Source organism: Tachyglossus aculeatus, chromosome 14, assembly GCF_015852505.1.
Source record: "Tachyglossus aculeatus isolate mTacAcu1 chromosome 14, mTacAcu1.pri, whole genome shotgun sequence".
Lineage (NCBI taxonomy): Eukaryota > Metazoa > Chordata > Mammalia > Monotremata > Tachyglossidae > Tachyglossus > Tachyglossus aculeatus.
In genome coordinates, this window is record NC_052079.1 from 31158254 (window position 1) to 31171039 (window position 12786).

The following is a 12786-nucleotide window of genomic DNA, read 5'->3' on the forward strand; positions in this document are numbered from 1 at the left end:
GCACAACAGACGTAGGAGACTCGATCCCTACTTGCAGAGGGAGACATCCACTAACTTTAAGAAGGTATATGTGAAGTTTATGCCCTTCTAAGGCGTACAACCCATCAGAAGAAATTCTAGCTTCCAGATGAGCTTCTTGAGAAGCAGCCTTGCTTAGTGGAAAGAGCCCGGGCTTGGGAGTCAGAGGTTGTGAGTTCTAATCCTGACTCCACCACTTGTCAGCTGTGTGACTTTGGGCAAGTCACTTAACTTCTCTGTGCCTCAGTTACCTCATCTGTAAAATGGGGTAAAGACTGTGAGCCCCAGAGTGGGACGATCTGATTACCTTGTATCTACCCCAGCGCTTAGAACATTGCTGGGCACATAGTAAGCACTTAACAAATACCATGATAATAATAATAATTTTTAGACTGTGAGCCCACTGTTGGGTAGGGACTGTCTCTATATGTTGCCAATTTGTACTTCCCAAGCGCTTAGTACAGTGCTCTGCACACAATAAGCGCTCAATAAATACGATTGATGATGATGATAATAATTAATAACCAAGGGCCTCCATGCTCAGTTCTCTCTCTCAGCCAGGCATGAAAAGAGGCCCTGAGGTCCAGAGGGCATTTGTGCCCAGAATCCTCCCTAATTTCCAGTTCCCCTGCTGAGTTTGGAAACAGAGAGCTCAAGGATGCCTGGGCCAAGCACACTTTCTCTCCCATGAAACTCTTCACAAATACCGCACATAGTGAATGTTTTGTAGTTCAACAGAGTTCCTAGAGCACTTCAGATCCAAAGCTTTCTTGTGGTGTGGCAGCAGCTGGCGTTTGTCTGGAATTTCGCGTTTCGTAATTTAAAATGTCTTAGAATTCCTGAAGAAAGTAATTGTGTTTTTGTTTCGAAATGTGCCTAGTGAAGACTTTGCAGTCCAATCTGGGTGTGAATGGGGAGCGAAGGAAGGCAAAGGATGAGGGAAATGGTGGCACATGGGAAATGGGAGTACCCTCAGAGAGATGGGGGGATGTGGCAGAACACAGGGGGAGGTGGGGGAAATGAGGGGAAGTAGAGGAATGGCAAGAGATGATGTGGGGAGAGTCAGTCAATTGTGTTTATTGAGCACTTACTTTGTGCAGAGCACTGTAGTAAGCACTTGGGAGAGTACGGTGTAATAACAAAAAGACACATTCCCTGCCCACAGCGAGCTTATACTCTAGAGAGAGATGGGGGTATGGCAAAATCCAGATATGGAGGGGATTGGGGTCGGGGGGAATGCAACAGGACAAGGCAGGACGTGGGGCAGATGTATGTGCTAAGTTGTAGGAGGGAGGAGACAGGTGTACGTGGCATGATATCAGGGGAGACCAGGGATGGAGTGAGGTGCTGGAGGAAGATAAGTGAAAATGTGGGATCTGTGGGAAGACCAGAGGACACACGGACATGTTAGCGGAATATGGGTGGACAAATTGGGGCATGGAGCAAGACTGGGGAATGCACAAGATGGAAGATGGGGGAGACATAGAGATAGTTGGGAGGATATGGCAAGACATGGGCAGGACGACATGAGATACTGAGGGAGGCGCGAAGAAAATCAGACCCTGCTTTCCCCCCTTTCACTAGTACTATTGAAAAAATGCTGAAAGGACTTGGGAAAGGGTTGAGTCAGACTGCTGTGCCAGCCTCATCACGGCCAATCTTTAAGGGATTCTACGAACAGCAGGATCACTGCCCATAAAGGTGCAGTTTCGTAATGGAACTCTTACATATAGGAGGAAAAGGAGCCCAAATGATAGAATCTGAAAATTGATAAGTCCGTAAGTGCCAGGGGAAGGTGCGGATGTAAAAGTGTTGAGGTGACATTAGAAGGATTCAGCCTTCAGAGGAAAAAAATAATGATAATTAGGGAAAATTTCCAGAGGAAGCTGCTCCTACATATCTCTAACATTGATGGCGACTATACACTCCCAAAGGGAGGGACTCTGAGGGTTTTTTTTTTACAGGAGTATAATAATGATAATAATAATGATGGCTTTTTAAAGATGCCTGGGAAAACAGCATCTGGCTTTCGAACTTAATAGAAAAGACCAACAGCATCAGATGCCGTGAAAATCATGATTTATATTAGAAAACTCAAATTCATTCCAGTTGGAGTTGCAAGTTGTTGGGTAATGAAACTGTATAAGATATCAACAATAATATGCCAATTTTAAGCTCTGGAATAATGCCAAATCTAAGTTATGTATTTAAATAATGTAATTATTTATTCATATTAATGTCTGTCTACCCCTATAGCTTGTAAGCTCATTGTGATCAATCAATCAATCATATTTATTGAGCGCTTACTGTGTGCAGAGCACTGTACTTTAGAATATATCTACCAACTCTGTTGTACTCTCCCAAGTGTTTAGTACAATGTTCTGCACACAGTAAGTACAGGTAAGCACTTAATAAATTCTATTAATATTACTACTCTATCACAGCCCCAGCATGTGCAGTATTAAAGATGTTTGTTCGTTGAACTCAGTAAAACCTGAGATAAGTTTACATTTCTGTAACTGGAGCCATTTTGATAAGGTTGATATTACCCATCCAAACTTTTGTTCCCCAAAAGGGATAGAGAGAAGGGAACTACATGTGTAATTCCCAGAACATTATGTCTGGCCTACTTCTCTGTCAAATTACCAACTGGCAAATGTAGACTGTATGTAAAAAACTTAGAATTGAAAAATGAGAGAACCCCTGTGGTTAGCTCCCACGAGAACTTTCTGTTGGTCTGCACTCTGCGACAACTGAAAATTTGATTAAGGTGCCTGGCAATTTGAAGAAATGTTCCAAAGCAATGGCTCACAGTTGTCCTGTCTAGGTGTAATGGAAAATGTACTAATATATTGCTACTCCTGTAACTTTTGAAGTTGATACCACGTGGAAGCTTGAATGAACATTTACATGAAAAGCCCAGAATGTTTTGCACTGTTTGATTTATCAACTGTCTGAAACATTGAAAAACTGTCCATTTAAGAAACAGGGAATTGTTTTTGAACATAAATAAGAAACCTGGCGTTACTTGGAGACCTAGCTGTTAAATAGGGTTAATTTTTTTCACATGCCAGATCCAGAATTGCCAATCCTAGCATTTCCTATTTTCTTGATGTCTTACATATCACACAAGATAGTACTTCATGTATTTTGTTAACTTTATTTTCCCTTTTAAATTATGTAGATTCCTGCTTGTTTCATTTCAGTGCATTTTAACATTCTAATAAATGAAGAATACAAAGGGTCAATTTATAGAGGGAGAGAACATTGAAAAGTGAACATTTTCTCTAATTTTCCTTGGCATTTGGATTCTAAAATCCAAACTGTAGCATTTAATTTGGTCATCTTCAATTGCTATTTTTTCCCAAAGAGTACATGTTTCATTTTAGAAGTTTGAATCAAGAATGTCTTATGAAGTTCGCAATTGTACAGAGGAGATAGAATTATGCATAATGAGATTCTGGCCAAATATTTTAATAAAATCCAATTAAGATCCCAGTAAGCCTTGAAATTGGAAGATTTCTTATTGTGTACTCAGTGTTCTAAGCAATTAAATATGTCATCGCTCTAATCATTCTTGGAAATGTCTTTGCATGCTGTGAATTGTTTCTTTGCTTATTAAAATACAGATCTCTTCTTATTTGTGTTGGCACTTTTGCTATAACAATAGCTTCTAACTGTTCTTGGCCTACTTAATTAAAGAATAGGTTCTGTGTCTAAAGAAAACCACCAATAACAAAGGTCGGTCATTGAATTTCCAGAATTGACAGTTATTCAAAATGTACAACCAAAAGGACAAGCTTAGTTAAATATTCCTTGAACTATGTAAAACATAAATGAAAGTTTTATCACACCAAAATAACACAAATGTATGATTCTCTACAGTGCTTTGCACATAGTAAGCGCTTAATAAATGCCATTATTAGTATTATAACTCAGCCCAGCTAGGGTCCCAGCTTAGATTCTTGCATAAGAGCACTCTGTGCTTTCAAACTCTCCAGAAAAGTCTGATTGAAAGCTGGCAAGGGAATTTCAGGGTCGGAAATAATAAGTAAGGTAATTGTTACTAGGAGCCAGGCACTGTACTAAGTGTCGGATACAAGCAAGTTGGGGAGAGAAGACTATATGAGAAGCAGCATTGTGTAGTAAAATCAGAACAGGCCTCGGAGTCAGAGGACCTGGGTCCTAATCCCAGCTACACCACTTGTCTGCTGTGTGATCTCGAGCAAGTCACTTAACTTCTCTGTGCCTCAGTTCCCTCATCTGCCAAATGGGAATCCAGTATCTCTTCTGCAGCCTACTTTGACGGTGGGACCTGATTATCTTGTATCTTAGGACAGTGCTTGGCAGATAAAAAAGTGCTTAACAAGTAATAAGAATAATTCCCCGGGTCTTCAGTAGCAGATGATAGTTTTTGAACGTTTATGTTTGTATGCTTTACAATTGCAAAATTGACTAAATGTTGGTGTTAGAGATCATTTATCCTGTCTGGCAACCTATTCCAGCCTTGGTTACCAGCGTGTTTGAAAAACTTGTATCAGGATTCTCAGGCCAGCAAACTACCTTCCTTTCCCATTGCCTTGGTAGTGTATTGTGCATAGGAAGATTTATATATTTCATATATTCATCCATATTCATCCATCCATATATCCATCCATATTCATATATTCATCCATCTAGGAGACCCAAACACCAAAGCAATAATATAATTATGGTATTTTCAAAGTGCTTACTCTGTCAAGCACTGTATTAAGTGCTAGAATAGAGACAAGATAATCAGGTCAAACACAGTCCCTGAACCAGGCAGACTCACAGTTTTAGTAGGAAGAAGAAGAGATATGAAGTCCCCATTTTTCAGACTAATTTAGTCAGCTATATTTATTGAGCACTTACTGTGTGCAGAGCACTGTACTAAGCGCTTGGAAACTACAAGTCGGCAACATATAGAAACATACAGATGAAGAAAATGAGTCACAGAGTGGTTAAGTGACTTGCCTGAGGTCACATAGAAGTTGGCATAACCAAGATTAGAACCCAGATGCCCGACTCCCAGGCTGATGCTCTTTCCACTATCGCTTGCTGTTTCTGGGAGAAAAAAAACGTTAAGTCTAAAGAATCTGAATTATTTGGCTCTGTGGTTTTCAACCATTATTTATTTATTCATTTATTTATGGGTTTAATAAAAATAATTAAATTTTTCACTGCAGGTTGTTTCACATGTGTGACTAGCCGTATCTCACTGTATTCTTTTTTTAAGTTTTTTTTAGAGGTTAATATATTTCCACTCTGAAATTTTTGTAAATATTGGGGACATTATTGTTAAAAAAAACTGATATAGACTAACCAAAAAATATTTTTCTTAAATTCTGCTTATGCATGTATAGTTGCCTAAAATAATTTGTTTTTGGTTATCCCTTCATTTTGAAAAAAAAAATGAATTCAGAAAATCCAAATTAAGTAAATCCTTTTGTAATTGAATTTATAGGAGCTGAAGGGCCAAGTGCTAAAAACTGTTTGAAATGAATTATAATTATTTGCACGTCTGCTTGTCTATGCTCAGACACACAATTAGACTCTTGTGTGAAAATGCACAGAATTTCATAATTTTTTTTTCCCTGCAACTAGATACATAGTGAAGGTCTATGTTTACTTAAAACACCATATATTTAAAAAGTTTACACGGAAGATGCAGGGCGTCAACAAAGATGCTTCATTTGGAAAATAACATGCATTCAGTCTTTATTCATCGTATATAAAAATGTAATTGACTTTTCAGAACATGGAATGCTGTTATTTCATCAACTCCCAATAAGTGACTGAGTCTATAATAACTCTAAATCCTTGCACTCAAAGAACATACTACCTAAATTAGCCAAGCTAATCTGGGGTTGTTTCTCAATCAAATCACAGTGTAGAAATCAGGAAATGGTCCTAACTAATCAGGAAGCGATAATAAGCCTGTTCCGATCCTGTCATGACAGCCTGATTGAAAAGTGGGCTTAATCTCTGTCATTTTATTTTGATATCTTCAACTCGTGCCTCTCATTGTGTACTTCCTTACAGATACAATATTTTCCAGCATGGCTGGTCTGAGAGGCATCTCATGTTTCTGTCTAGTATGTTTAAGGATTCTGGTGTTCAGAAATACGTAGATGGATGATTGGTAATCTTGAAAGGGGAGAAGAGCCTGTGTGGACTGAGCAAATTTCAGTGTTAACCTCCTTTAAGTCTGTTTTGTGATGTGCTCCATCTTAGAACATTTCTTTCCCTTTTTAATTTATTTAGTTTCTTTGAAACAAGGCAGCATTTGTTTTTATCGTACATTTTCGGGTGTAAGATGTGTCTCAGTGTGTGCCTCCAAGGTGGTTTGGATAAATGATTGGATACAAAGTCCATAATGTATTGCTAGGGAGCAAATTAGACACTCTCTAACTACGCATAAGATGGGTGTCAAAAGTAATTCATCATAATTGTGATATTTTGTTAAAAGTTTACTATACACCATCCATTCTTCTAAGTGCTGGGGTAGATAAAAGAGAATTAAGTTGGGGACAGTCCGTATCTCGCATGGGGCTCAGAGTCTAGAGGCGAGGGAGAACAGGTATTTAATCTCCATTTTACTGATGAGGCAAATGACGTCTAGAGAAGTTAAGTAACTTCCCCAAGGTCACACAGGAAGCAAGTGGCAGTCACAATTAGCACCCCTGTCCCTGACTCCTGGGCCTTCATCCTTTCCACGAGGCCATTCCATCAATCCAGGAAACCATGACACTGTTTCTCCGAGCCTCCTGTTGTCACTGTTGGAGACAGAGTATTGAGCTGGGTGAATCATTCCTTCTGATACAATAAAGGCTCTTTTATGTTAAGTTCTTTTGGTTTATGTCTTTCTCTTACAGAGGATTACTTCTACAAGAGAACAGCAGATTTTCAGAAGCTCTACATTACTATAAACTGGCAATTGGTAGCAGGCCTACATTAGCTTGTAAGTAGTATTGCTGCACTCACAAATAGTTTTCCCTTTCCTTTTCTACTGGTTGTGTTTTTCATTCTTATTCCAGTCAAGTGTTCACAAAGCCATAGACACTAAAAGGTTTGTTTTCTGACATTTTAAGAGATTGGAAACCTTTGCTAACTAGCACTTTGTAGCTTCTCTATACGGGCACGATTTCTGGAGAAAGACTTTATTTGCAATGTTTGAGAATCCCCCAAGGGTTATGCAATTTCTCTGGAGTATCTACAAGACTCTTTTCTAATCTGATTAGCAAATAAATTCATTTCAATCTCCAACAGTGAACTCACTCTAATGGTTGCTGTCTATTTCTCTGGCAAAAATTCCTGGAGTCCTATCCCTATTTGTTCTTCGGCTAATGTGATCAGATGAGTATTCTTTCCCTAATTAAGAGTTTTAGAAGAGGTTTAATCTTAATCTGATCAACAAACAGTGTTCGGGAATAAAAGCATGGCTGGGGCTCACTGTGCTGATGGATCCTCGCAGACCTTTTTAGGGCTGCTTTGTGATCTTGTAAAGTTCTCTGAGTCCTAGAGGAGTTTTATCTTCCCCTAATTGATTGCATATATTCTTTACCCACCCCAAAGCAGATTTCCCGAGGTTTCCAGATCTTTACTTGAGCCCTCTTGCGATTATCAATCTCAAGGTCTCCAGCAGTTAGTACTGACTCTTAGAAACCAATTTTTACCCCCTTACCATTGATTTCCGGGTTCCTCTTCATATGTCAATCTCCTCCCCTGCCATTCCCCGACTCCCAGAAAATCAGGTTTCCACTGGAAATGAATTCATAAAGCTGTGTCTTCCTGGAAATACACCAGACCCCTCTCCACTCCATCTTCAGGACCCCTCCCCCCAAAAAACTCCTCCCCTATTAATTCCCGCATCATACATACTAACCCAACATCCATCTCTTATACTTATATATTTATTTATACTCACCCTCAACACTTGGGGGTAGATTAGTACAGTGCAAGCGCTTAGTACAGTGCTCTGCACACAGTAAGCGTTCAATAAATACGATTGATAGTGATGTATATTCATCTGAGCATTCAGTTATTTGTTCAGATTTTTACATCTATTTCCATGATTAGAGTGGAAGGTCTTCATGGACAAGGAATGCATCCTGTGCCTAGTAGATAGAGCGTGGGCCCGGGAGGCAGAAGGACCTGGGTTCTAATCCCAGCTCTGCCACTTGTCTGCTATGAGACCTACAGCAAGTTACATCACTTCTCTGTGCCTCAGTTCCCTCATCTGGAAAATGGGAATTAAGAATGTGAGCCCCAGGTGGGACAGGGACGGCGTCCAGCCTCTTGGTCTTGTATCTACCTCAGCCCTAGAATAGTGCCTGACTGTTACTATCAGTTCATTTGCCTGTCCCAGGCACATGTGTGTTGATTCATTCTGTGTGGATATTTATTGAGTTCCTGCCCTAGGGGGTGTCATAGTAACTGAGGGAGGGGAGCACCCCACCCCCTCTTCTTCTTCCTCCACCCAGCAACCAGAAGCCACTATTGCTTCTTGAAGAGCAAGCCACAGGGCAAAGCTTGGAGAGGGGAGAGAAGAGGTACCAGAAGGAAAGGTGACTCTTTAATAATAATAAAAAATAATAATGACATTTGTTAAGCACTTACTATGTGCAAGGCACTGTTCTAAGCGCTGGGGGGATGCAAGGTGATCAGGTTGTCCCACTTGGGGCTCGCAGTCTTCATCCCCATTTTACAGATGAGGCCCAGAGAAGTTAAGTGACTTCCCCAAAGTCACACAGCAGACATGTGGCAGAGACGGGATTAGAACCCATGACCTCTGACTCCCAAGCCCGGCCTCTTTCCATTGAGCCATGCTGCTTCTCGTGGATACTTCTGACACTCCTTCTTTAGTATCAGGGGGGTCCTCCTAACCCCTTAACTCTTGCTTCCTCCTTTCCTTCCCCTTCTTCCTCTTCCCCCCTTCTTCCCCTTGCTGCCCACAGCTCCCTTATATCTCTGCTGCCACCGTGGCTGATGGTGCTGTAATGTTGTCATCTAGGTACAGTGCCTGGCACAGAGTAAGTGCTTAACAAATACCATCATTATTATTATCTAGGCTCACATTGGTTTTGTTCTCTGTCTCCCCCTTCTAGACTGTGAGCCCACTGTTGGGTAGGGACCGTCACTATGTGTTGCCAACTTGTACTTCCCAAGCGCTTAGTACAGTGCTCTGCACACAGTAAGCGCTCAATAAATATGATTGATTGATTAATTGATGAGGGGGGAATCCATTAGACAGTGCATCCCAGGGCCCCCACTGCTTTCTCAGTGCATCCCCACCCAGGGGAATGAAGGTGTGCTGGCAATCCTTTCTACACTGGCTGCATCGAAGATCACGATGATATGATTGGGCACTTGGGATTTATAATTCCTAACACTCTTTTTCCTTGGAATTAATCAGCAGAGCCCTCTACACAATCTTCTGCTATGGATCATTGTTTGAGTCTGGGTTTCACTAAGTGTTTAAAGTCGTAATCGATACTGAAACAATCTTAAGTATATAACAAATCTGGCATATTTTACCGATTTATGTCCTTTGGGGCTCCTTATTAAGGTGTGTTCCATATCACCTTGCTGGCGAAGCTTTCATTTTGAACCTTTGAAGATGACCTTGGGCAACTCACTTTGCTTCTCTGGGCCTCAGTTACCTCATCTGTAAAAGGGAAGCAGCGTGGCTCAGTGGAAAGAGCACGGGCTTGGGAGTCAGAGGTCATGGGTTCTAATCCCCACTCTGCCACTTGTCAGCTGTGTGACTTTGGGCAAGTCACTTGACTTCTCTCTGCCTCAGTTTCCTCATCTGTAAAATGGGGATTAAGACTGTGAGCCCCGTGTGGGACAACCTGATCACCTTGTATCCCCCCCAGCGCTTAGAACAGTGCTTTGCACATAGTAAGCGCTTAACAAATACCATTATTATTATTATTATTATTATTAAAATGGGGATTGAGACTACGAGCCCCACATGGGACAGGGACTGTGGCCAACCTGATTTGCTTGTATCCACTCTAGTGCTTAGTACAGTGCTCTGCACACAGTAAGCGCTCAACAAATATGATGGAATGAAAGTAAGCACTTAACAAATACCACAGTTATTATTATTATTAGGTAAGGTGTCTCTCCTGTGCCAGAAGGGTTTTGAATACCTAATGTACGGTTTTCAGTCACAGAACCAGTCATACCTTTTGTCTTATAAAATCCCAGAAATAGGTTATAGCTAAGGAACAGGGGGATCGTGTTTTACTCAAATGTAAAATTATTTCTGTGTTTCCCTCAGCTGCATATTTAAATACCGGCATTATCCTAATGAATCAAGGGAAGACTGAGGAAGCTCGTCGGACATTCTTGAAATGCTCAGATATCCCCGATGAAAACTTGAAGGATCCTCATGCCCACAAGAGCTCCGTAACCAGCTGCCTTTATAATTTAGGAAAGCTTTATCACGAGCAAGGACATTATGAGGTGAGGCTCTAACTTACCTACGTTTACACCTGTCTGCATATTTTGTTTTGTTGTCTGTCTCCCCCTTCTAGACTGTGAGCCCGTTGTTGGGTAGGGACCGTCTCTATATGTTGCCGACTTGGACTTCCCAAGCGCTTAGTACAGTGTTCTGCACACAGTAAGTGCTCAATAAATATGACTGAATGAATAAATGAATGAATAGTGCAGTACCCAAAGCTCCGGCCACATTGTGCACATGTAAATACTGTCCCCGGTTGCCTTATATTTTTGTGTTTGTGTGACACTGTTCTCTTAATCTTCCTTGTCTTTTGTTTTGGAAGGGGGCAAGGGACTCTGTCAAAATTGTATTAAGAACTTGAGATTTTAGAAATAGACCTAATTGATAGTATACAACAGTTTGGTTCACAAAAAGCGTAATGTTTTAAAAGCCGTGAGATGTTTATCTTCCTTCTACAGTATTCGTATTAATCCTTTCAATTGGATGAAGAAAAGCAGCCACATTTCAAACTGAAAGATGAGTTGATTCTTTTTCACTTTTTCACTTTAATGTGGCATTAGAAATAATTTATTTACCTAGCTAAAAGCCTGTCTGCCTAGTGACCCTTCAAGGTATTTTAGAACACCCTGGAATGTATTCTATATTTTAAATTTTACTAAATTGGACTGCCTTCCTCACAGAAATCATATGTTTTGCGGTACATTTATAAGAGTTTTTCTGATTTGTTTTTAGATTTCACTCAGCCGTTTTAAAATTAAGCACAAGCAGATTTGTTTTGTAATTCTTCCAAGTACAGTTTTCTTCATCTGCTCCCAGGAAAATGTGAACAATTGATGTGCGTATAAGGAGGGAAATACAGAAAAAACAAATTTGCAAGAAATAAGAATGTTGGAACATATAAGAGAACTGACAGATCGTTATTCCAACATTTCTCTTTTGAACATGCAGTTTACCATTGTGTGTGTATTAAGACTCAATCACTGGCTGGTATCAGATTGAAACAACAGTGCATGAAGCCTGCTATATTAAAGAGTGATTCTTCGATTCATCACTTTGAACGTGAACAAGGAATGATGGTTTTTACTTCAAATTTTGAAAAAACACCTCTTTATCTCAGTGAAATCTGAGTTGCAGTTTAAATAGATACAGCATAATAGCACACACCATCACAGACCATCAGAATTTTAATGACTTTCTTTGACCTTAAAATTAAAACTAGCTATAGTTTGGCAGACAATCTAATCCATCCCGGAAGTGGAGATGAGGGAATCCCTGTGGGAGCTCGTCTTTAATTAGGAGTTAGTCAGTCGTATTTATTGAGTGCTTACTCTGTTTAGAGCACTGTACTAAATGCTTGGGCGTATACAACACAACAATATAACAGACATATTCCCTGCCCTCAGCGAGTCACTAGCCCTCTCACAGTGAGTGTGAAATCAGACTTTTCAATAGCTCAGCACATACCAAAACTGATTGTATGCTCCAACCCTTCTCCTCAGACTCATTTGCTTTCCCTGGAAGATTTCTGCATGTATTGCTTAGAACAGTGCTTTGCACATAGTAAGCGCTTAATAAATGCCATTATTATTATTATTGCCGTTAAGTTCAACACTGCCTACTGAGTAAAATAAAGGGAATATCTGTAGACTACTAACTTTTCCTTTGCAGCTGTAGGTTCCTTTCATGCACTTCTTTCATTTAATTCCAATGACATTGCTACCTAGCAGCTATCAGACATCAACCTTCCCTTAGGCCGCTTTGTTTTTCATGCATTCATTCATTCATATTTATTAAGTACTTACTGTGTTCAGTGCACTGTACTAAGCACTTGGGAGAGTACAATATAACAATAACCAGACACATTCCCTGCCCCAAATGAGCTTTCAGTCTAGCTTGAAGGTCTTAATGCTTGGTGTTCTTCCGTCACCGTGGCGGCAGTTTCCTTCCCAGCTGTGTTCTAAAGAGGAATTAATCTCCAAGCTATTCTTAAAACCAGTGCTTCCTACTGTAACACATACTCATTCCCCTCTTTCCTTTGAAAAATGCTTGATCCCACCCTCCTCTGTTCCCTTATCGATTGCTCTATTCATCTGACTTCTGTCTCTATACAGTTCCTTCAGCTATGCTTAAGTCTTTCCTATATGGGAAAAGACATCCTGTAATCGCTCCACGTTATCCGGCTCCATCACCCTACTCCTATTCCTGTCCAAACTCTTAAAGTAGTCTGTGTGTATCCACTATCAGACTGTAGTAGGCTAATCCTCCTCATTCTCTCA

The 12786-nt window shown here is 40.4% G+C and overlaps 1 protein-coding gene across 2 annotated transcripts in view; it reads left to right on the forward strand.

The window, feature by feature from the left end:
* TMTC2 (transmembrane O-mannosyltransferase targeting cadherins 2) overlaps positions 1-12786 on the forward strand; it is a 372172-nt gene that overhangs the window by 232417 nt on the left and 126969 nt on the right. For both annotated transcript variants that reach the window (XM_038756319.1, XM_038756320.1), the window contains exons 5-6: positions 6915-7000; positions 10328-10512. In XM_038756319.1, the coding sequence (XP_038612247.1) occupies positions 6915-7000; positions 10328-10512 (271 nt within the window). The remainder of the gene's footprint in view (positions 1-6914; positions 7001-10327; positions 10513-12786) is intronic.